General features: G+C 39.9%; 1 protein-coding gene across 1 annotated transcript in view; it reads right to left on the bottom strand.

Moving 5' to 3' along the window:
* LOC118591204 (cadherin-related family member 3-like) overlaps positions 1-25,514 on the bottom strand; it is an 84,060-nt gene extending 58,546 nt beyond the window's left edge. The window contains exons 1-4 of the mRNA XM_036199332.1: positions 25,472-25,514; positions 15,679-15,875; positions 12,746-12,917; positions 6,244-6,332 (exon numbers count right to left, since the gene is read on the bottom strand). Of these exons, the coding sequence (XP_036055225.1) occupies positions 6,244-6,332; positions 12,746-12,917; positions 15,679-15,875; positions 25,472-25,514 (501 nt within the window). The remainder of the gene's footprint in view (positions 1-6,243; positions 6,333-12,745; positions 12,918-15,678; positions 15,876-25,471) is intronic.
* Between the last annotated feature and the right edge of the window lie 475 nt (positions 25,515-25,989).

Raw genomic sequence — 25,989 nt, 5'->3', positions numbered from 1 at the left:
TCTCAAGTGAAAGCCAACAAATCACCATATGACACCCCAGCCTTGTGAATGTGATACATGAAGAGAGTAGGATTCTCTATGTCAACTTTTAATCAACCCCTGATGAAATCAAGACATCCTTGGCTTGTTCTAATGAACATTGCTTTACCTGGCTAGGTTTCAAGAGATGTATCTTTTCTCTATCTTTTTCCTTTTAACCAATGTGAGTTTTCATATTTAAAATAAGTTCCATGTAGACAACATATGGTTGAGCCTTCATTCTCTTAATTCACCATGATAGTTTCTTTGAATTTTTGTTACTTGAATTAATATCTAAAATTGTCATAGTTTTCCATGAGTAGTATTGGTTCTCTTTCTCCCTTTTGTTCTCACTGAGTATTTTGCATTATTTTATTTTCTCCCATAATGTATCAGTTACAAGATGTTTTAGTTGTTTCCTCTGAGTTTCCAATATACAGTTCAACTAATCTACATGCAGTTATAAATAATACTGAATCACTTTATAGGGGGTACAGGCAACTTATAAATGAGCATGCATAATTCCTCCCTCCTGCAACATAGGATATCATCCTTCATTTTACTTTCCATATGCTATAAGCACCCAATACCCTCTCTATTAAGCTATTAAACTTATTTTTTGTCAATGAAAAATGGAAAATACCTATATTTTCTATTTATTTCTTCTCAGATGAGCCATGTTTCTGATGTATGTAATTTCTTTCCTCTTTATGAACTTCCATGTATAAAAATTCTTTAGCACTTTGTGAAAAGTAGATATGTTAGTAGAGAATGTCTGCTTTTATTTTAAGAAGTAATTTCTACCTTTTAAATGTTAAAATGCTATCTATATTTTATAATAAATATATTTTATGTAAGTATATTTTAAGGTACTCAACTTTGTGACTTGATATAATTTTGCTGGGTGTAAAATTCTTGTTTGTTATGTTTTTGCCTAAAACTTTTAAAATATTCCATTTCAGTTTTTTTTTTTCCTTACTTACATTTTTGTTTGTTTGTTTGTTTCAAGACAGGGTTTCTCAGTGTAGCTTTGGAGTCTGTCTTGGATCTTGCTCTGTAGACCAGGCTGGCCTAGAACACACAGAGATCTGCCTGTCTCTGCCTCCCAAGTGCTGGGATTAAAGGCATGTGCCACCACTGCCCCACCTACTTGCATGTTTTTGAATAGGAAGTCTGCTGCAATTTTTATCTATACTCTTCTATAGGGAAGTTAAGGGATCTCTTCAACACCATCATTTCTTTATGTTTGGTTTCTGAAGCTTGAATATATGTAGAAGTATGTGCATATACATTCCTGTACATACATATACATATATAAGTATGTACGTATATTCCAGATGGGAAAAACTCCATCAAAATCTCCTTTCTCTCAAATGGAGAGGTAAGCTTTGCATGGACAAGAAAGGGCTTGAGATTTTTGTTTGTGGTGTTTGTTTTTTGTTTGTTTGTAGATAATCCCTTTTCACTAAGACTGCTCCCAGTTTTTTATTATCATGTGAATTCACTAAGTCTCTAATAATTACTGTGAATCTTCCAGCAGGCTTTGACCTTCTGTTCCAGGTGGGCTGAGCTAAGCTGTGATCAAATGGGTTTCCTAGTCCTTCCAGATCTTAGGGTAGCAGTGTGCCTGGATGAGCCCAAGAAAAATGTTGATTTTCTTTTTGTTCAGATTTTCTTTATTATAAAGATGATTAGACTCACATTTTCTGTGTCTGAGAATATCTACTGCACCATAATGTCAGATATCCTTAATATATACCCTGGGCAATGGTGGCACAGCAGGAAGAAGCCAGATCCTAAGGTTGATGAAACCCAGACTTAGGACATAAACATTTGGTCTGTAAACAACATCCTCACCCTCATCTTTCATCATTATAATGATGCCAGTGATGGGTCACATTATTTTTAGACTAAGACTTAATATAAACTTTGTACTCAATGAAATGCTAATTAAACATTACAACATGTTAACAGATGATACATTTATAAGTACTAATGACAAATAATTTAAACAAAACTTATTAAACAAACAAGCCTCTGTTAGACAACTCCGTGAGCATTTAATATACTGTACATTATAAATTTTAAAAAGATATGGAGTTGACATTTCTAAGATCCTAGGGTCATGTAGAATATTATTTTAAGATGTGTTACATTTGTTTAACAATGAAAAGATGTGCTACATTATTGCATTTGTTTAACTCTGTGAAGCTGTGTTACTATGACTGTCTAAAACACCTAATGGTCTAATAAAGAGTTGAATGACCAATGGCAAGGCAGGAGAAAGGAGAGGCAGGACTGGCAGGCAGAGAGGATAAATAGGAGGAGAAATCTGGGAAGAAAAAAAAGAACAAGAAAACAAGGGGAGGAGGACTTCTTGGCTACCCACAGAGCCTCCCAGCCACCCAGCATCACAGCCAGACACAGAGTAAGAAAAAAGGAAAAGATACACAGAAATAGACAGAGGCAAAAGATAGATGGATAATTTAAAGTTAAGAAAAGTTAGCAAGAAACAAGTCAAGCTTGAAGATTATGACATTAATCCAAACATCTATGAACACCTGATTTTTGACAAAGGAGCCAAAATTGTACAATGGAAAAAAAAAAAGAAAGCATCTTTAACAAATGGTGCTGGCATAACTGGATGTCAACATGCAGAAGAATGCAAATAGATCCATATCTACTGCCATGCACAAAACTCAAGTCCAAGTGGATCAAAGACTTCAACATAAATCCAATGAACATGAGAAAAGATAAAGTGGAGAACAGCCTTGAACACATTGGCACAGGAGACAATATTCTGAAAAGAACATCAACGGTGCAGGCACTAAGATCAAAATTAATAAATGGGACCTCATGAACCTGAAAAGCTTCTGTAAGGCAAAGGACACCATCATTTGGACAAAGCAGCAGCCTACAGAATGGGAAAAATATTTACCAATTCCACATCTGATAGGTTATTATTCAAAATATATAAAGGACTAAAAAAATTAGTTATCAAAATACCAAATAATCCAATTTTTAAAATGGTCTAAAAGAGAATTCTCAACAGAAAAATCTCTAATGGCTGAAAGATATTTAAGGAATTGCTCAACATCCTTAGTTATCAGGGAAATGCAAAACAAAACAACTCTCAGATATCTTATATCTGTCAGAATGGTTAAGATCAAAAACATTGATGACAGTTTATGTTGGAGAGGATGTGGAGCAAGGGGAACACTCCTCCACTGTTGGTGGGAGTGCAAACTTGTACAGCCACTTTGGAAATCAGTATGGCAGGCAGTTCCTTAGAAAATTGGGAACCAATCTACCTTAAGATGCAGCAATACCACTCTTTCACATATAACTAAAGGATGCACAATCATACCACAAGGACACTTGCTCAACTATGTTCATAGCAGCATTATTCATAATAGCCAGAACCTGGAAACAACTTATGTGCCCCTCAATGGAATAATGGATAAGGAAAATGTGGTAAATTTACATAATAGAATATTACTCAGTGGTTAAAAAACAAAAAAAAAAAAAAAAAAAAAAAAAAAAAAAAAAACAATGGCATCATGAAATTTGCAGGCAAGTAGCTAGAACTAGAAAAAAACATCCTGAGTGAGGTAACCCAGATCCAAAAAGACAAGCATGGTATATACTCACTCGTAATGGATATTAGATATAAAACAAAGGATAACCAGGATACAAATTGCAACCCTAGAAAAGCTAGGTAACAAGGAGAACACTAAGATGGACATGCATGGATTGCCCTAGGAAGGGAAAATAGAAAAGATCTCCTGGGCAAACTGGGAGTGCTTGGGGAGGGGAGAGGCATGAGAACATAAGGGAACAGTATGGTTGAGTTGGAGGAGGGGCAGAGAAGGAGAGCAAGGAAAGAGATATCCTATAGAGGGAGTCTTTACAGGGTTAGGGAGAAACCTGATGTGAGGGAAATTCCCAGAAACCCACAAGGATGACCCCAGCTAAAACTCCAAGCAATAGTAGATAGTGTGCCTGAACCGGCATTCCCCTGTAATCAGATTGATGACTTCCATAATTGTAATTATACAACCTCATCCAATAACTGATGGAAGCAGATGCAGAGATCCACAGCCAAGCACTGGGCTGACCTCCTGAAATCCAGTTGAAGGAAGCAGGTAGAGATTGTAGGAGCAAGGAGAGGTAAGCTCATGATGGGGAAAACCCACAGAGACAGCTGACCGGAGCTAATGGGAGCTCATGGACTCTGGACTGACATCTGGGGAACCTGCATGGGACTGAACTAGGCCCTCTGAATGTGGGCAACAGTTGTGTGGCTTGGGCAGTTGGTGGGGCCCCAAACAGTGGGACCAGGATTTATCCCTAGTGCATGAACTGGCTTTTGGAGTCCATTCCCTATGGAGGGATATCTTGTTCATCCTTGACACAGGGAGGAGGGACTTGGTCCTGCCTCAACTTGATATGCCAAACTTTGTTGTCTCCCCAAAATGCCTTTGTCTATGAATTGAAGACATGATGCTTTTGCTATTGACTCACTAGATTATAGCATAGCAAATAGTAGTATCTACTTTAATGATACCATGGTGATTCAATAATAAAAATATATGCCTATCATGATACAGTTATTCATGTCATCAGCACTATCTGTCAGGCCTCAGAAGAGCAAAAAGCTCTTCTCCACTTTAGAGTAAGTTTATCTCTGAGTCAATATAAATGTTCAAACAAATGAACTATCCAGTCATAGTATGTAAATAACACATCTGGTCTAATCTACCGTGTCAGAGGATGTGTGTAGGAGTGGGTCTAAATAGAGTTTCCACAGCCTGTATCACTACTGAAATGTCATTCCATGTTTGGTAAAATTCACAAAGAACATTACATGGGCCTTCCAAATGTGTCCCAGGAATCAGTCCTCTTCTAAGAAAAGTATAGGGCCAGGACCAGAAGTGTTTAATCTGTATGAGCAAGCAACTGGGAGTCCATCATTTGAAATTAATTACTTGTGTTAATTGGCTAGTAAGATGTTTGGATTGCATGTTAGAGTCGCAACTAAAACCTATTGGACTGTCACATATTTTCTATGCTGAAATGTCAACATTGTGGTGAGCTACCATGAAGAATCCTGAATTGCTGCTTACTAGCTGATTCCTGTGTAGCTGCAGTTGCTAGGTACTGGATTTAATACTATAATCTGGAACATGTTAATTTGGAGCAATATGCATGATTAGGTTGTTTAATTGCATGTTATAAAGCAAACTGTGACCTTTCTAGTCCCATCCTGGAGGTGGTATTGTGCTTGGGAGGAGGAAGAGACAAATGTGTGGGGGGGATCTTGACAACCATAGTGTTCCATTGTAATTTTAAAAGCCATGTGGACACTGTGCCAGATGTGAGTGGCCATCTACTGCATAAATAAAAATTTCTAAGACTCAGTTGCCTTGAAGAAGAATCCAGTTATTTGCAAATGTTGAAAATACAGTATCAACATGAACAAGCATCTCATTTTTAGCCACTTTGAAAAAGAGATACAACATTAAAAATTTAAAACATGTTATTCTTGCCTATCAACCCATTAGTCAAAAGCATCCTGGTTTAATACCATAATCATTTCATATAGCATCAAAAATTAAAACAGTATTATAAATCCTGCCATTTACAAAATGTTTCACATTTTAAAAACTCCTTTAACATCCTTTATGATGTTTGATTACAGTGAGAGAGCCATATAAGAGAAGATAAAGCAGGCACGTGACATTTCCACAACTCTGCAGTTGAACTAGCAAAGCAGAAGTGATAAGTGATCTCCACTGGTAAAGTCAAAAGTTAATCTGAAGCCTTGAGGTTCCACCTCTCTTCCCTCTCTGGGGTGTTATGAAGTCTGAGGATAAGACCTAATGTTGTGAAATACACAGTAATCTCGGAAAGCTGAGTTTGTTTCTTTATAGTATGTGCGGCCAAGATCCCTAAAAATGAAATGAAATATCTCAACATCTTTTCTTTAAAAGTACCTGAGAGTTTAGGCTTGGTCTGCCTACACAGAACTGGATGAAATAGAATAGAAACAATTACCTAGATAACTTCAATCATTTCACCTGAAATATACTGATAAGTCAAAGGTGAGTGTTGAACTTAATTGAAGAGTATAAATAACTTGATTGTTTTTATGTCTTTATATTTAAATGTAATCATATACAGACTACCAGGCATTGATACTTTTTATTCCAAAACACAAATTACCTCCAACACAGCGTCTTCTGGGTCCTTGGCCACTGCTTTATAAATGATGGTGCCAGGGGCAGTGTCTTCTGTGATGTAAATCTCAATAACTGCCCAAAAGAGTGAAATAGATATGATTCTCTGAGTCTCACCAGTATTAAATCCCCAAACAGCTCATTCATTATGTGTGAATAAAGCATAAGAGGCAAGAAAAGTGATCAAAATATGTCATGTACAAGTTTGAAAATGTCATAATAAACTCATTATTATATACAATAAATATATGATGATAAAAATTAAAATCTTGGGGCTGGAGAGATGGCTAGAGGTTAAGAGCACTGACTGGTCTTCTAGAGGTCATGAGTTCAATTCCCAGCAACCACATGGTGGCTCACAACCATCTGTAATGAGATCTGGTGCCCTCTTCTGGACTGCAGTCATACATGCTGTTTACATAATAAATAAATAAATCTTAAAAATTAAAATCTTAAAGTACTGTACTTACTCAGTACAGATAGATACTTTACACAGTGATTCCAGTTAAGCCAGTAGTAACAATAATGATTATAGACAATGCTGTATTGCCTATCATCATTCATGCATACGGAAGGAGATTTAAATTTTTAAATAATAATATTAAACAATTTTAATGCTTATTAATAGCTAAGCACTTTACATCATTGGTGATTTTTATCATTCTAGTTCTACTGTGATTTAAAAAGTACTAACAAGCCCAAGGCTACAGAGCCAACACATCAACATTTTTTCAATATTTGTTTTCTTCTTAAGTTTTCCTTATTCCCATATATGTTGTGGAGAAAGTAAGGGCCTCACACATGTTAAGTACATGTTCTATCACTGAGCCACATGCCCACCTGCTACATTTTAAGATAGTAGTAATAACTGCAAGCTTGCAAATGTACGAGTCTTTGGGGGAACTAATAAAGCTGGAAAATGTGAGACTCTTGAATTCTGGGGGGAACGTCCATACTTATTGCTGCCCCATTTTGTGAGAAAGCAGTACTTCTGGATACCAGGGAGGTATTCAAGGCCTACTTGGACCATGACCACCTAGGCCTACAATTTCAACAGACAAACCTTGTGGGTTACCTGTTGGTAACCCTTGTGCTTACCCACAAGCACTCTGGTACCTGGCTCACTGTTTGAGAAGTCAAATGACCATGATTCAACCTTGAATCCACCAAGAACTTCATCATGTGTTTGCGGAAGAGAAAGAGGGACATTGATATTCATGGAGCACTGATTGTGTCCACACATTATTTGTTCCTTCCAAATATCATATGCATTGTGCTGGATAGGATTATGTTGACTTGACACAAGCTAAAGTTATCTAAGAGGAGGGAACCTCAATTTAAAAAAAAAAAAAAAAGCCTCCATAAGATCTGACCTTAAGGCATTTTCTTAATTAGTGATTGATGGGGGAGTGCTATGTGTTGCTATGCTTGAGCTGGTAGTCCTGGGTTCTATAAGAAAGAAAGCTGAACAAGCCATATTGAGCAAGCAGCACCACTCTGTTGGAAGGCATTGCTGACTGGTCAAGGTTGCAGTCTCTCATGGCCTGGCAGCTTTTTCCAAAAGTGTCAAAACATGGACACTCCCTCCCTCCCCAGAGAAACTGCCTGTCTCTACCTGCCCTTATCTGGAGAACATCCCTGGGCCCAAGTGACTGACCTGATCTGCAAGCTGTCTCTGAGCCAGATGCCTGATTTATCTTTAGCTTGGCCCTTGGCACAGGGTCTCCTGCTAGAAGGTTTGTGCTAGGAGCTCTGCTCTAGGACCCTACTGCTACATAGGAAGCCTTGTGATAGGGGCATGCCATTAATATAAATTGGGGTTTGTCCCCAGGCTCCCCAATCCTATATATTTCCTATACAATAGAATAAAGTTGACCTGATTCACTGAAGCCATCTCCTGGAGGGCTGTCACTGTTGTACCCATACCCATCCTGAACCCTGTTGCCCACTTCTGTTCTCTCCACCCTTGTGGTCCAATGCAGCCAATGATCATAAGGAAGATGAAACAGAATCACACCCCTTCACGGCCTCTGCTTCAGCTCCTGCCTTTAAGTTACTGCCCTGTTTGAGTTCCTGTCTTACCTTCCTTTAATGACGAACTACAATGCAGAAGTATAAGCTAAATAAACTTTCTACTCCCTGTCTTAGTTAGGGTTTCTATTGCTGTGAAGAGACACCATGACCATGGCAACTATTATAAAGGAGAGCAGTTAGTGGGGTGGCTTGCATTCAGAAATTTAGTCCATTATTGTCACGGAGGGTCATGGCAGCAACAGGCAGACATGGTGCTGGAGAAGAAGCTGAGAATTTTACATGTTGATATGCAGACAATAGGAAGTGGTCTGTCTCACTAGGTGTAGCTTCAGCAAACAAAATCTCAAAGCCCAACCCCACAGTGACACATTTCCTCCAATAAGACCGCACATTGTTGACAAATTGCTAAAAGGTCTCATCAATAAAAAACCCAGAGCCATATATTGTGGTTAAAACTGAGAGATCAGAAAAGCAGAAAGAAGCCAGACACGTTCTCACCACTTGGAGATCCTCAGCCAAAGAGACCTACTTCCTGTATAACTATACCTATATGTCTTTCTGTTCTGCCATCTCATTTCCTCTCTCTGCCCAGCTATACATCACTTCCTCTTCCTGCCCAACTCTGTCACTTCCTGTCTGTCATACAGACCTCCAGGCCTTTATGGTTAGTGCTGGGATTTAAGGCATGTGCCACCATGTCTGGCTCTGTTCCTAGCATGGCCTTGAACTCAGAGAGATCCAGATGGATCTCTGCCTTCCAAGTGATAGGATTTAAGGTATGTGCTACCATTGCCTGGCCTCTATGTTTACTATAGTGACTGGCTTTTTCCTCTGATCCTCAGATAAACTTTATTGAAGTACACAGATAAAATATCACCACAATACCTACTTTAACAAAGCCACACCTCCTAATAGTGCCACTATCTATGAGATTATGGGGGCCAGTCACATTTAAACAACCATATCACAATGCAAAATGCATTTCAGTCCACCTTCACAAGCCCCCATAATCTCAACAATGTTTTAAAGTCCAAACTTCAAAGTCTCTTCTGAGATTCATGCAATTTCTTTAATTTCCTATAAAATTAAAATAAAAAAGCAGATCACATACTTCCAACATATAATAGCACAGAATGTACATTACCATTCCAAAATGTAGGTAAGGGACCATAGTGAGGAAATACTGGACCAAAGCAAGACTGAAAACCAGCTGGACAAACTCCAAACTGCATCTCCATGTCTGATGTCAAAATGTTCTTCAGATCTCCAGCTCCTTTCAGCTTTGTTGACTGCAACACATTTCTTTCTCTTGGGCTGGTTCTGTTCCCTGTCAGCAGCTCTCCTCAGCAGCTATCCCACAGTTCTGGTAACATACTGGGGTCTCCAAGGCAATTCAGACTTCAACTTCATAGTTTCACTCAATGGCTCTCTAGGCTTCCATTCAGGGACACTCCTGATACATGCCTGGACTCAGCAGTTTTTCTTAGTTGTGAGGGAGATTATTCCATAATGCCTTTCTTCTGTCTTTTACTATAAAGCCGTAACCAGGCAGCCAGAGCCGCCAAGTTCTGCTGCTTGATATCAGGGGCTGGAACATGGCCCCCTTGTTCAATGACAGCTTCACCAGCTGTATGATTTTCCATGATTCCTTTCACTGCCAGAGCTTGGCTGTTCTGGAATTTGCTCTGTAGACCAGGCTGGCCTCAAACTCAAGAGATTCACCAGCCTCTGCCTTCCCAGTGCTGGGATTAAAGGTGTGCATCACTACACCTGGATCTAAACTTTTCTTTAATTCCTTTTCACAAGTTGGAAACTTAGCTGGGTGGGATCTTGCCTTGAGGTCACCACTCCCTTTATTATATTTCTTAATCCGTTTATTTCCATGAACACAGGATTTGGCTCCCTTACACTCTTTTTCTCCTCAAATTTTACATTTTGTAATTTACCCTGCTCAGCCTGCTCCTTTTCATTATAAATCTTCATTAGAGTTAGCACTAATAACCAACCATATGGCAGAGTCTATACTATGCTGTTTTGAGATTTCCTCTGCCAATAGAATTAATCTGAAACTCTTCACTTTAGCCTTAGGCAGACCCTTCGGACAATGGCAAAAGGCAGTCACATTCTTCACCAAAATATCACAAGAAGGATTGCTAGGCCACATACTAACATGAAACCTTGTAATCCAGATCCCACGATTCAAATCACACTCAAAAAGACACTCTAATTAACATGTCTTCCATGCTCATACTAAAATGCCCCATTAAGCAGCACTTAAAGCTTTGAACTGCTAATTCACAGTTGCAAGGTCCATACTCCTTCAAACAAACCATGGTCCAGCTTATCATAACAATACCCTAGTCCCTGGTACTAACTTCTGTCTTAGAGTTTCTATTGCTATGAATAGACATTTTGACCTTAGCAACTCTTATAAAGGAAAATATTTAATAGGGTAGCTTACAGTTTCAGAGGTTTAGTCCATTATCATCATGGTGGGACATGACAGCACATAGGCAGACATGGTGCTGGAGAAGGAGCTGAGAATTTTGCATCTTAATATGTAGGCAGCAGGAAGTGGTCTGCCTCACTGGGTGCAGCTTGAGCAAAGGAGACCTCAAAGCTCAACCCCACAGTGACACACTTCCCTCAACAAGGTCATTCTTATTCCAACAAGACCACACCTCCCAAGAGTGCCGCTCCCTTTGGGGCCATTTTCTTTCAAACCACCACACTCCCCAACTTACTTTTGGTCATAGTGTTTTATCACATCAACAGTAACTCTAAGACTTGCATCAAAGCAGGATTGACACCTCAGTTGAATCAATGATTTTGTTAGTTACTTTTCTCCTTGCTATGACTAAATTCCTGACAACAAGCTACTTAGAGGTGGATGGATTTGTTTAGCTGATATTTTGAGAAGATAAAGCATATCATGGGGAAAAGAATGGTAGCTGGGACTCCATATCAGTGGAATTGTGCACTTTACCTCCTTATTTCTCCACAGGACAGAAAACAAAGTAGATGGGTATAGCATGAATCTTAAATGGTCTTATTAATAAAAAAGCAAACCCAGAAGCCAGGTATTGGGGTGAATTCTGAAAGGTCAGAGAAGCAGAACAAGCCACAGCTAACTTCACCTTGCCAATTTCTAAGCTGATCTTGTTTCCTCAAACTGGAAGCCTGTGAGTCCTCATCAGAATGGATCTCAGCTGAACTACTGCTAAAAAGCCTAAAAACTTAACAGGACCTAGTTCCTGGTCCTCATGCCTTACATACCTTTCTGCTTCCTGCCATCACTTCCTGGGATTAAAGATGTGTGTCACCATGCCTAGCTGTTTCCAGTGTGGCTTTGAACTCACAGAGATCCAGAAGGATCTCTGCCTCCTGAATGCTAGGATTAAAAATGTGTGCTACCACTGCCTAAGTCTGTGTTTAACATAGTGGCTGTTCTGTTCTCTGACCCCAGAAAAGTTTATTGGGGTGCACAATATATCAACCACAGATGGGAAGTAAACCTTAAGGCCTCAAGTGATCTGCTTCCTCCAGTAATGCTCCACCTCCCAAACATCAATGACCTCCCAAAACAGTGCCACTTGCTAGGGATGATTGTTGAAACATGAAACTGTGGGGAATAGTTCCCATCTAAGTCAGCAATGAAGAGACTGAGGCTCACACAAGACAAGTAACTAAGTCCAGTTAGTAGGCATACCTACATCTGAACCATTTTATATTTTACTTGAATAGTATGGATTTTTTCCACAAGTAGGAATTAAATATTTGACTTCATAGAATGAGAAATAGTGACAGAAAGAGTTACCTACATGGTAAATGAGCAAGGAGCAAAAAAGACCTTCACCACAGGCCTCATAACACTTTTAGTTTAACAACTAGACACATTTAAGATATTGATTTTAGCACAGTGTGATCAAATACTTGGATAGTTTTCAATACTGAGCAAGTCACTTCACCTAAGTCTATTTTCTGGGTGGTGGAACTAAGGGAATAGGAGAACTTACCTCCAGTGTTGTGCCATTAAACGAAACAATCCACTTAAAGCTTTCGGGATGGTGTTTGTATATAGTTGTGGCCCAGTACACATCAGCTATTTAATATGTGTGTGTCCATGTGTGTGTTTGCGCATATATGTGTGGATGCCTCTATGTGTGTGTGTGGGGAGGAGTCATGCATATGTCATAATGTGTGTGGAGTTCAGGAGACTACTTTCAGGAGTCAATTCTCTACTTCTACTGTGGGTTCCCGGGTCAAATTCTGATCATCAGGCTTACATCACAAATACATTTACCTGCTAAGCCATCACACCAGCAAAACCGTTGCCAATTATTATTCCCCTTTAGTTTTATATCCAAGGTACTACAAAAGCACATAAGACATAGAGTATAGGACCTATATCTATGTCCATAGGGCTTCCTTTCCCCAAAACAGACCCCTGGTACCTTGATCTTCCTGAGCAAGCGATCCAGTGAAAGTAGGTGGCTCATTCACATCTTCAATCTGGACAAAAATGGTCTGTGATGCTATTGCCTCATGGCTGTCTTTGGCATATATGGTCAAGGAATAGAGTGCTACAACCTCAAAGTCCAGCTTGGGTACTCCAGTGATAATTAACTAAAATTGTAAAAAGAGCACAATAAAGGAGGATCAAATGATTGGCTTCCTATAGAGAGCAAAGAAGAAAGGATGAAGACATAGATGTAAAGCCCTAAGTAAAATGGAGGGTGCCCTCTTCTATTGTGCAATAGTAAAGGTGGATCTTCATTTTCAGGCATGTTTTTATACTATGAAGTTATCTCACCATCAAACTTATTTTAATGCTACCTAGTGCTAGTCTATGATACTGTATTTTTTTGGTTTGGGTTTGGTCTTTTTGTTTTAGTTAGTTGGTTAATTAGCTAGTTTGTTGAGTCATAGTCTCATACAATAGCCCAGGTAGACTTATATCTCGATTTCTAAAACAAGATGGCTTTAAGCTCATAGCAATCCTTCTGTCTTAGCCTCTCAAATTCTAGGGTTACAACTGTGAGCCACCGCACTTGACAATTGGATTTTGTTCCAATACCAAAGGCCTCATCATGTATTCAGACAGGCTCAAAGTTGAGATTCTATATCCTCAGCCCTTAGTACTGGGATTAAAGGGGTATATTTCCACATATAGTGAGGATATCATTTTAATTATGTGGCCACATTTCTTGTTTTTTAATATTTGTAACACAGTGGAGTATTGAATTATAAATATATTTATATAAAACAAATACTAGGTATCAACTGTTTATAATGGCCTAAGCAGCAGCATGGAACTTTACATACACTATCTCACAGAAATGTTTTATCAACAACTCAAGTGAGGTAATATGATTACTGTTCATCTCATTTTACAGAAAAAAAAAAAACCAGAAACACTGAAAGTCAAGTAATTTACCCAGGTTCATATTGCTCATAACCAGAGGAGCCATGGAGGAAAGTAGGCTTCTCAGTTTACCTCATGATTATTACAACAGGAAATGGTGATCAGCAAGATTACAGTCTTGGCACCATTTTGCTGGTTGGGCTTATAATAGAAGCTGAATGGAGAACAAGTACAAGATAGCATTTTATACCAAATTCATAGTGGAATTAAATTTTAAAGGTTGACAATGCCAAGGCTTGGTAAGGATATCCCAGGTCCTATTAAATACCTTCCTTGTCCCTCTAGAACAGTGGTTCTCAACCTGTAGATTGTGATCCACTGGGAGTCAAACAACTCTTTCACAGGGGTCGAATATTAGATACCCTGCACATCAGACATTTGCAATACAATTCATAACAGTATCAAAATTACAGTCATGAGGTAGCAATGAAAATAATTCTATGGTTGAGGGTCCCCACAACATGAGGAACTGTAGTAAAGGGTCGAAGCATCAGGAAGGTTGAGAACACCGTCCTAGAGTATGTGTCCATTGCAGCTTCTAGTTGATCCTTTTAGAGCATTAGAGCATTAGCAGATCATGTCTCTTTTCTGGCACACTCCGCAGTTTTCATGTTTCTGATGCTTTGCTCTTTCCTGTACTCATGCCCTTTGACATGTGACTTTGCAGTTTCTATGGCTTGGACATGTGACTTGCTCCAGTCAATAGCCTATGAGTAGATGCAAGTCTTTAAATGTGCACATGGGCTCAAGCAAGTATCCTCTTGCTTTCTTTCACCCTGATGGAAGATGCTTCTGCCAGTAACTGTACTGAGTGCCTGGAGGGAGAAAGAAGCAGAGCCTGGGGCCAAACCAGCCTAGGGCAGTTCAACTGTGTCTGAAGATATGTTACACTGAATCCTCTTGTAGGTCTCCAGGGGCAATGCAAAGGGACCAGGTGAATGCTATGCATGAATAGCTTTACAGCATATTTAAGTTACCCTGATCTTAGGGACCCCAAAGCTCTTATAATGAGCAATATGACTGTCTGAACATCACCCCAGTAAGAGAATTAGCTTTATTAGATCAAAATAATAAACATTTCCCTGCACATCTCTCAGGCCCTGCAAGCTCTGTCCTTCATCTCCTTGGCAGTCAGGTTTCCCACCACACTCCCTGTTCAGATCTGGTCACACTGATCATTTAGTCCCTTCTCTTTATCAAGATCTTTCTTCCTATATCATCCTTGCGCATGACTTATAACATTCTCTCCTTCATTTATCAATTCCTGCCCAATCTAAAGACTGCTTTTCACATAATTCTACTTAAAGAAAGCCGTGACTATATCATATGTCCTTGTTTGGTACTCTCACATGTCTGAGAATTTGCATTTCATTGCTCGGGTAATATTGTCAATTTTATATTTGCGTGTATATACTTAATTGGTATGTATTCCTACAAACAAGTAGATGCAGTGAGGAGGCATCAACCTTGCATCTAACTAGATCCTTAATAAGTACCTGTAAAACTGGTGTTCCTTGTTATTCTCACAGATTCTGAGAATATTTGACACAGCATAGGGTCCCAAAGAGTGGAATGTTAAATTAATTAAAAGCATGCAAGAAGGTCTATAATCCCACGATTTGGAATGGCAAGAAAGGAGAATCAGGAGTTCAAGGCCACCTTAAACTATATAATCTCAAAAGGCTAAAACTAGCCAGATGTGGTAGTGATGTACACCTTTAATCCCAGCACTTGGAAGGCAGAGGCAGGTGAATCTCTGTGAGTTCAAGGCCAGCCTGGTCTATAGAGTGAGTTCCAGGGCAGCCAGAGCTACACAGAGAGAGAAACCCAGTATCAAAAAATAAAAAGGCTGAAACAAACAACACACATACCTAATTACACAAGCAGTAGAAAGTAAGACAGAGAGGACAGTCTCATTTAGATCCCTTAAGGTGTGCTGCTACTACCTGCCTCCATACTTACATCCCACCGATGTGAGAATCTATGAGCCAGCACAAAAGGATGCACCACGGGGCTGGCATTAAGAATAACAGGATCTCCAACCAGAGAAGTATGAGGTGAGAGAGACACAGTGACCATGGCAACCACTGTGTGATCAGAGGCATTTTCCAGGAGGGAGTTGGCATTCTCCACAAAAAAAACCGGAGCACCTTGAACACCTTAGAGAAAACACAAAACTATACTTTGTAAAGATTTCTGTGAGGTTTCCCAACATCTTTCATATTTTAAGCCACAGAGGAAAAGCACAATGCATAATGAGTACATTTTTTTTCCCTTGGGATTCTGGACAATGAGTTGAGTTGGGTTGGTAGTCTTGTCGAGGATCTGGGACCTGTGTTACTCGTGAGCTAACATGTTAGATTGAGACAACTATTGTCGGTTCTGTTTGATGCTGAGAAGTTACCGCCACAAAAAATGGCCTTATGCGTGACAGTTAACCAATGGCAGAGTTAAAATTTTAACCCAAAATTGCCAGATTCATATCCTATGCTCTTTTATGGTTGATGAAATTATTTTGTAAATTGGAGTCAATTGGGGAGGAATAAAAAGCTGGAAAATCAAAAGCTCAGAGCATCAAATTTGGGAGTGCATCTATCTACAAAGAGAAGCAACAGCCCCGAGGGTGAAGGAGGGAACCGATTAAAGGAGCACTTTTGAATTTCACAAACACTTTGACTCAGATCCCAGCCTTGCAGGTCACTAACCATATGGACACTTAGGCAAACACTCATTATTTTCTAAAGCTGGAGACCAACTATTGTCACTTCATAAGTCTTAACCTGTTGGACATCCAATCACCATCATTTAAGAGAGAAGCTATGTGGATCACTGGTCATTATTCTTAACACAGATTTCCCCATTCATACTCATGGCAGTTGTAAATCTCATAACAATCCATTATATATCTTACTAGACACTGTGCAGAAGGCTGGTAAAAGTAGTTCCCCAAATGACATTGTTTGCTGAACATATCATCTACCAAGCAGTGTTGAGAAATTACTCAACACTAAAATTCACAGTGCATTCAGAGCAACTGGCTACTGCATACCTCACTGAAGTGGTCTACTTTGATTCTCATTTTCCCTCTTTCTTTATTTTCTCTCCTTCATTTCAACTGACTCTTATCTTTAGTTAAGGTAGACACTGGCTAGACTCTCAGAACTTTGGAAAATGAAAAGAATAAGTTGGCACCCTGAAAACAGAAACCACTGCCCCTCCACTCTTAAAATGATCATTTCAGGCCCACCCCCTGAAGACCTCATGGAGCCACCACACGTCACAAGTATCACTGCCCACCTCAGCCCATGACACCACCAGAGAACTCTGGAGACCTGTGCCCTACATACAACTAGCACCACCCACCATAAATACCAGCTCCTGGTACCTGAAGACCAGTTAGAGCCATGTAACTCAAACAGGTAGCACAGCACATCTTTCAGATCCGAGCCTGACACCCAAGGACCACATCTCTCCTACAGACCTCCTGACTACACACCTAACTCCCCTACATCTGCTGTCCCCAACCTTGGGTTGTACAGAGCTCACTCCACACAGAACATTAGTCTTACAGTCCACATCAGAAGGCAGTAGAGGAGAAGACCAGCAAGGAATGTGTTGTCCTTTGAATACTGTTCAGGCAGAGAGTAGAGGACCCTCAAAAGTCTAGGGATAGAACCTGGGATCCTCAACACAAGTTCCACATAAGAAAACAAGGTCTCAAACCCTCAGCTGAAGTCTGAACATTGCACATGTCTACCTGGAAATAGGAAAGTTTATTTGTGCAAAAAGAAATAAGCAACCAACACACTATTTCAGATGCACAAGTCCCGATACAGAAACAAAAGTAGATGAAAAACAAGACATGTCCCAATGAAAGTTACTAACCCTATAGTAATAAATTCTATAGGAAATGACCTGGAAGATCTTTCAAAAAGAGCTGAATTAAATAAGGGAGTCAATCCAAGATATGAAAATTAAATTTTTTTAAAAAAGATAGAATTTCTGAGGAATAGCTAAACTGAAATGATTCTGGAAAATAAAAACTCAATAAGCCAAATTAAAAACTACTGGAAAACCTCCCCAACAGAATAGATCATGTTAAAAACATAAAATGGGGCTACAAGAAAAAGTAGAGGAATTGGATGGCTCAGTAAAAATCAATGAGAATGTTTAAATAAATATATGAACATAACATGAGAGAGTTTGGGAACACCATAAAAAGACCTAATTTTTGAGTTATGGGTATAGGAGAAGAATACCATAACAAAGGCATAGTGAGTATTTTCAGTACAATCGAAGAAGAAACTTGCCCAAACTCAGAAGTGCCCATGATATCATAAATTAAATTCATCTAATAAACATCTACAAAACATTCCACTCAAACATTAAAGAGAACACTTTCTCCTCATCATCCCATGAGACGTTTTCCAAATTCAACCATATATTAGGGCAGAAAGCAAGTCTCAAAAAACAGAGGAAAACTGAAATAACACTCTGCATTCTATCTGACCACAATAGAATAAAGCTTTATAAACAACAATAAAATATACAGAAAGTGTACAAACAAAACAACGTACTACTAAATGATAATAGAGTCAGAAAAGGAAAAAGAAGGAAATTTTAAAAATTTAAAACCTAGAATGGAACAAAACACACTGAAATCTGTGAAAACAATGGAGTCACCCTAAGGGGAAACCTCACAGAATTATGTCCCCACATAAAATATTAGAGGTCTCAAATTAATAACTTAATGATGCACCTGAAGGCATTTAAAAAGCAAGAAAAACATTCAAAAATTGTACACAGGAAGAGATAATCAAAATTAGCACTAAAATTAATGAAATAGAAATGGAAAAAATAATACAATACAAAGTATCGATGAAATGAAGTTTGTTCTTTAAAAATATTAACAAGAGTATCTGGGCAGTGGTGGTACACTCCTTTAATCCCAGCACTTGGGAGGCAGAGACAAGTGGATCTCCGTGAGTTCGAGGCCAGCCCGGTCAACAAAGTGAGTTCCAGGAAAGGCGCAAACTACACAGAGAAACCCTGTCTCAAAAAATACAATCAATCAATCAATCAATCAATCAATAAATAAATAATAAAATAAGGACAGGTCTCGGTCCAGGCAATGGGATATATATATTAACAAGAGTAACAAAACTTTAGACAAATGTAACCAAAAGAAAGAAAGAGAAGACCCAAATGACTAAAACTAGAAATGAAAGGAAAAGATAACAGACACTAAAAAATGTCAAAGAGTATAAAGGACATAACTTTTAAAATCCATACTCCACGAAGCTGGATGGACCTAGGAAATATCCTGAGTGAGGTAACCCAGACTCAGAAAGACAAACATGGTATGTTCTCACTCATAAGTGGATACTAGATGTAAAGCAAAGGATAACCAGACTACAACCCACAGCTCCAGAGAAGCTAGAAAACAAGGAGGACCCTAGGGATATTGGGATCACCTTGGGAGGGGGAAACAGGAAATCCTGATGAGTAAACTGGGGATGGGGGGGTAATAGAGGGAAGGTGAAGAAGGGGGGCAATAGAGGGTAGGGGATAGGGGATGAGAACATGAGGAAACCAGATGGTCAAGCTGGGGAAGGGATGGAGTGGGAGAGCAATGAAAGAGATATCTTGATAGAGGGAGACATTATGGGGTCAGAGAGAAACCTGGTGCTAGGGAAATTCCCAGGAATCCACAAGGATGACCCCAGGTTAGACTACTAGCAATAGTGGAGAGGGTGCCTGAACTGGCCTAACCTGGTAATCAGATTGGTGAATACCCTGTCATCATAGAGCCTTCATCCAGTAACTGATGGAAGCAGGTGCAGAGATCCATAGCCATGCACCAGGCTGAGCTCTGAGAGTCCAGTTAAAGAGATGGAAGAGGGATTATATGAGCAAGGGGGATCAAGATCGTGATGGGGAAATCTACAGAGACAACTGAACCAAGCTCATGGGAACTCTGACAGCTGTGGAACCTGCATGGGACTGGACTAGGCCCTCTGCATATGGGAGACAGTTGTGTAGCTTCATCTGTTTGAGGGGTCCCTGGCAGTGTGACCAGGATCTATTCCTGGTGCACAAGCCAGCTTTCTGGATCCTGGATAGTCGGACACCTTGCTCACCCTGATAAGTCGGGGAGGGGCTTGGACCTGCCTTAACTGAATGTACCAGGCTTAGCTGTCCTGCCATGGGAGAACTTACCCTGTTAGAGTAGGGGAAGGTTGTGGGTGGGGAGAGGTGTGAGAGAGGGTTCTGTGGTTGGTATGTAAAATCAATAAATAAAAGTTAAAAAAGGAAAGAAATGGATAACTTTCTATATGTATATGACCAATTATTGTGAAATCGAGACAAAGTAAATAATTTAAGTAGACCCATAGCAACCAAGCAAATAGAAACAGCAGTTAAACATCATCTGAGTTTTTTTTAAAAAAATCCCAGGACAAGAGGGATTCAGTGCAAAATTCTACCAGAACCTCAAGGAAAGACTAACGTCAGTACTCCTCAAAAAATCCATAAAATAAAAACAGAAAGAATACTTCCAAATTCTTTTTGTGAAATCAGTATTGCCATAATACCAAAGCCAGATAAAGTCCCAATAAAAAAATTAAATTAGAGCCCAGTCTCTCCAATGAACATAAAAACAAAAATTCTCAATAAAATACCTGCAACCCAAATTCAAGAATGCATCAAAAGAGAGGCAGTGTGTTTCAACAAATACAAATCAATAAATGTAATAATCACATAAATGGGCTTAAAGACAGAAATCACATGATCATCTCATTGGAGGCAGATAAGGCCTCTGATAAAATCCAATATATCTCATAACCAAAGTTCTAGAAAATCTAGGACTACCAGGACATATCTCATTATAATGAAGGCAATACAGAATAAACCCACAGTCAGCATCATACTAAGTGGAAAAACATCAAAGCATTTCCACTAAAAGCAGAAATAAGACAAGGACATTCACTTTTCCCACTCCTATTCAATATCGTAAGTGAAGTCCAAGCTAGAGACATAAGGCAAGGAAAAGAGATAAAGTGGACAGAGATAGGGAAAAAATCAAAGATCCTTATTTACAAATGATAAGAGTTTACAAATAAAGAGAAAGGCTGAGCAGTGGTGGCGCACACCTGTAATCCCAGCACTCGGGAGGCAGAGGCAGGTGGATCTCTATGAGTTCGAGACCAGCCTAGTCTACAGAGTGAGATCCAGGACAGGCTCCAAAGCTACAGAGAAACCCTGTCTCAAAAAACCAAGAGAGAGAGAGACAGAGAGACAGAGAGACAGAGAGAGAGAGAGAGAGATTATTTTAAGAATAATTCACTTGGAAGACAAGAAAAATTTTGCTCACAAGTTAAATAAGGGGTTATAAGTAAGCAAAATTACCACTTCAGTTTACTTGGCCAAGAGTGGATGCTGAGGTAGGCCAGGTGTTAGGGAACTTAAGAATAAGAATTACATCTCCTTCTGGTCTCCATTCCTACTCCACGTTACTAAGAAGGGAAGGGTGCTGCACTCAGGGAAGAGACTCTAGGCAGATGTCCTCGTGTGTACAAACTCCATTTTAGATTTTACTATTTTGGTGTGCAGAGACTTAGCTTCCATCTGCCCATAGCTGTCCCTTTTTGCTTGACGGTGTCCCCCAGCATTCATGTGCCTGCACTCCAAAGAGCCTGTCCTGACTCTTGCAAGTTCGGAATGTGTTTCTAAAGGTTCAGCCATCAGTTTCAGAACGTTCTCCTGTACCTCTTCTACTTCCAGGTATATGCTTCAGGACATGTTCCATCTCTCTGCTCAAGAGCTTTCTGAAAAATTCCAAACCACAGTTTTGTCCACAGATTTCCCTTCTCTATGTTTCAAAGCTTGGTTTAGAACTTTTTCTCTGTGATTAAAATATGCACTCTAGAGACATGTGTATGCTGGCAGTGGGGGGCAGGAGGTAATTTAGTAACACTTGGAACTTGTGATAGAATGGCCCCTTTGTCCTAGCCAAAATACCTAGTTCCTAGTCCCCACAACATAATACACTCTTCATGGCACAATGGACCTTAAAGTTGTGATTAAGCTGAAGTTATTAGGGAAGAAGTTGTCTTGGATTACATGCATGGACCCATCCATCTTAAGGATTCTTAAAGTATAAGAAGGAAGCAAAAGACAGCAAAAGAAAAAAAAATGTGAACAGGGAGAAAGATAAGTCACTGATAGCTTTTATAACAGAGACAAGAAATATGAACAGCCTCTAGAGGCCAGGAAGGGCAAAGACGTGAACCTATCCTGAAGCCTCCTGGAGGATCACAACTCTGAAAATTTTCATTTTAGCACTGTGAGACATGTCAGACATCTAACCACAAATATATGACGTTTGACAAACCAGGGCAGCAACAAAAGAAAATGAACACAGACGTTATTTACATTATGTAAGAAAATATTGGTGAGTGTGATGTGCATGACCGTGCTCCCCACAGCAGAGATGGCAGTGTGCCAAAGCCCACGTCAGGCAGGAACACTGTCTTTCTGAGGGTCGGCCATCAGCCTTACGTCTAACATGCAACAGAAGGTTGAGTTCATCTGCTAGCCCCAAACCTCAGATAGCAGGGAGGGCTAGGAAGACAGCTGGTGGCTCAGGCACGCACAGATATGAAGACGTGAGTTCTGTTCTCTAGAGTCTACTTTAAAGCCAGCTATAAATTCTGCTCCCGTCTGTCTCAGCATTCCTCAAGTGAGGTGAGAGGCAGAGGCAAGAGAATCCCAGAGCTAGCAGTCCAGCCAGCCTGCCATACATCAGAGGTTATCCTCTGACCAAACACTCAAAAAATGATGAAATAAAAATGGGAAACCCACAGGGCAGTCCTTGCTTCGTCTGTCTGACCTCACATTTGATTCCCCTGGCTCTGCTCACTCTGTTCCAGCCGTGTGAACTTCCCTGTTCCTCATATGTATTAAGGAAGTTCAAAATGCATCCTTCCAGGATGTCTACAGCTCACTCATAAACAGTTATTATTGTGCCTGAGGTCTTCTCTGCACAAATAGTGATCTGTCCACACTGTGGGCACTGCCTCTCGCAATTCCACCTCAAATACAAGCTTCAAGGTTGTGAGACAGGTGTTTGCTGTGTTCCCAGGTCCAAGAACAGTGTCTGCCCATAGTATATACTCAGTTAATACTTTTAACCAAATGGGTAACAGAGTAAATGAAGTAATTCTTCCTCACTAACTATGTAGATTTTATGTGACATTTAATGTATCTGAAAGCTTGTAACTACATGTCCTTTAACTGGGCCAGGTTTTGTGGTTCAATTCTACAGATTGAGCCATGTAGCTAGTTGCTCATTTCTGCATCTAATGATGCCTCCTTGGCCATGGCAGTGAAGAAGCAATTGGTTTTTAACTTTTTCTTTAATACGTTTTGTGTCAAAAATCAAGAACCTGATTTCATGGCAAAACAGGTCAGAAAAGCAGCTCCATTCCTTGCCAGACATCAGAGACTGGCGAGCACTGTACAAACTGACAGTGGCCACCTATGTAACCAGAGTGGCTGCCGCTCAGCTCAGTGGGCATGAAGGCCCTACTCTATGTGAATTTAGAAACACAGATTCTTTTAAAAAATGAAAATTCATGTAGAAAATATTTTATCAGGTGTGTGTGTGTGTGTGTGTGTGTGTGTGTGTGTGTGTGTGTTTACCAAAAGAGTACTGGATTCAAGCACAGTATTCTATACATTTCAAAAAAGTTCTGCCAGGGACAGGAACAGTGACACAGGTTTATTGCATCGATGGAACATACTTAAAAGAATGACCCATGGGGAACTGTGAGAGAGGCTGAGGAAAAAAGCAGAGGGCCTTTTACCTCAGGTGCATTTTGTTCCCTGGATTGTTTTTGGGTGTGATTTCATGCCTCCTGTGTTTACAATTCAATTTACATTCAATGTATAAGACATGTTTATTCTTGCTGGATATCAGAACATAGCTAAGGGACCCCATCTGGTCAGTGTACTCTGAATCTGGATACGGCCTTCTGCCTTGCTTCCATGCTTTCCCAATATAATCTAGAGTACATGCCAAGCAATTGTGTTTGAATTAGTTTTTCCTGAGAAAGTTCTGGAAAGGGTTGCTCTGTCAATAATTAGCATTTACTTACCGGCATTGTTTCTGACCACGTTTTTGTGAACTCAAACAACCTTCCTTATATCATGCTTTCTTTACTTCATTCATGTATAAAAATACATGGAAACTGAAGTAAGTTGTCAACAGCGTTAGACTGTAATCCTCCCCATTCATTAAGGTCCTAAGAATCCCAAGTCTTGCAGACAGAGGTCATAGGTCAGCAAAGTCAACAGTGCACACCTTTAATCCAGCACACAGGAAGCAGAGGCAGGTGGATATCAGTGAATTCAAGGCCACCCTACATAGTAAGTTCCAGACTTACCAGGGCTGCTCAGTGAGACCCTTCCTAAAAAAAAAAAAAAAAAAAAAAAAAAAAAAAAAAAAAACTCAAAAGAGAGAAAGTCACGTAAAGGTGTTTTAGGATAAAAAGTCTATCCAACATGTAATTTAATGTTTCCTAGTAACCACATTGTTGAAAGTTTTTTTAAGATGGTAAAAATTAAAGATGATTTTACTTGATCCAAAGTACTTAAATAACATTCCAACATGAATCAATATTTCAAAGTATTACTAAGACATGTTACATGCTTTTTTTCATGCAAAATAGAACTTGTGTTACTTTAATTAAATAAAAAAATGTATAAAAGAAAGTAAAACTCAAATCATCTATATATTCTTCCCCATTTTTCCAACTCTACCACTTCTACCTGTTACCTCAAAAATAATCACTACTAAATTCCTTAGTATATGTGTTTCCAGGACTGTCTATGTCTACCTCATTATGAATCAAATAGACATTTAAAAGAGATATTCTTGAATTCATACTTCCAACCACTGTCTGTGCATGAGTACCTTGCTCTGACACTGGAACGAACACAGTACCACCAGCCATTTTGATTCTCCTTGTCAGCATTCAGAACCAGCGGGCGGGCGTTGGGGCCCAGCATCCTGACCTCATTTACGTAAAAGCCTCCTTTAAGGAAAACCCCTCCCTTCTCCTTCCTCTTCTCCTTCCTCCCTCCCTTTCTCACCATGTGGTGTGCACGCCTCTGCTTTCTTTCTTTCTCTCTCTCTCTCTCCCCCTCCCTCTATTTCCTCTACCCTCCCTGCAAAATAAACTCTCCACATCGGTGAATGCTGTGCCTGCATGGTATAAGTAAATTTCCACTGCCTCACACCACCACTGCTGCATCTACAAGGTGGTCTCACTCACCCATCACCATCCCTCCCTCACCTTGACCCAACCCACCAAGGCCTCCCATGCACCAATGTCATTACACTACCGACAATATTTCTCCTAGTTCTTGATATTACAAATGGACCACATAATTTTTTTTATCACTGTGCAGTTTTATAGGTAAGCCTTCCATGGACATTCACCTCTGAGGTTCCAGATTTCAGACACTAGTAGAAATGACCATTGTCTCCCTGAGAACTTGCCCTGTTTCCCTTTGTAAGCTGCATGTATGAAAACATTTTGATAAGAAGGTAGATTGTCCAATGAGGTACAACCATGGAGCATTTGAGTTCAAAAGACCAGCCCCAAGAAAGTGCCGGAAAGTGTGACAAGGAGCTTAGTGGGAGACAATCCAACTGCTTCATTAGTAGGAATCCAAAGTCAGAAGCACTGACCTGAGGCAGCAAGCAACATGAGGAGGAAATGGACAGGAAGCATGGTTGACTCGGGCTCTGGCGGCTTCAGATGAGGGCTGACTTCTAAAGTGTCCACATTGTTGGTGTAGATCTCCTTATGACACCACCGTCTCTAGGCACCATGTACACACTCCCCTGATCTGTAGAGCGACACCTCTCTGCTTAGCGCTAAAGCTCCAGCAAAGGAATTAACTTAGGTGGAAAATAAACTCTGACTCAGGGTCTGGGTGGAGATGGGTGTTTGCGGTGAGGGTGGAGTTGCCTAGCATTAGTAGGGCCTTTCAGAAAACGAGCTCACTTGGCTCATTAAGATTTGAAAGGATATCATTTACTAGTGACCCTGCTCCACATTGTCATGTCTTGCTTGGTGTGTTCATTACACCCAGGCTTAAAATCAAGAGCCAAAGTCTCAGTTTACCGGATTTGCATAGGACTTGCAAGTTGCTAAGCAGACCAGATTAGAGGTAAAATGCAAAAACAGCCTGAAAGTGGCCAAG

The sequence above is a fragment of the Onychomys torridus genome, chromosome 9, assembly GCF_903995425.1.
Source record: "Onychomys torridus chromosome 9, mOncTor1.1, whole genome shotgun sequence".
NCBI classification, from domain to species: domain Eukaryota; kingdom Metazoa; phylum Chordata; class Mammalia; order Rodentia; family Cricetidae; genus Onychomys; species Onychomys torridus.
This window is presented reverse-complemented; position numbering and strand designations above follow the sequence as displayed.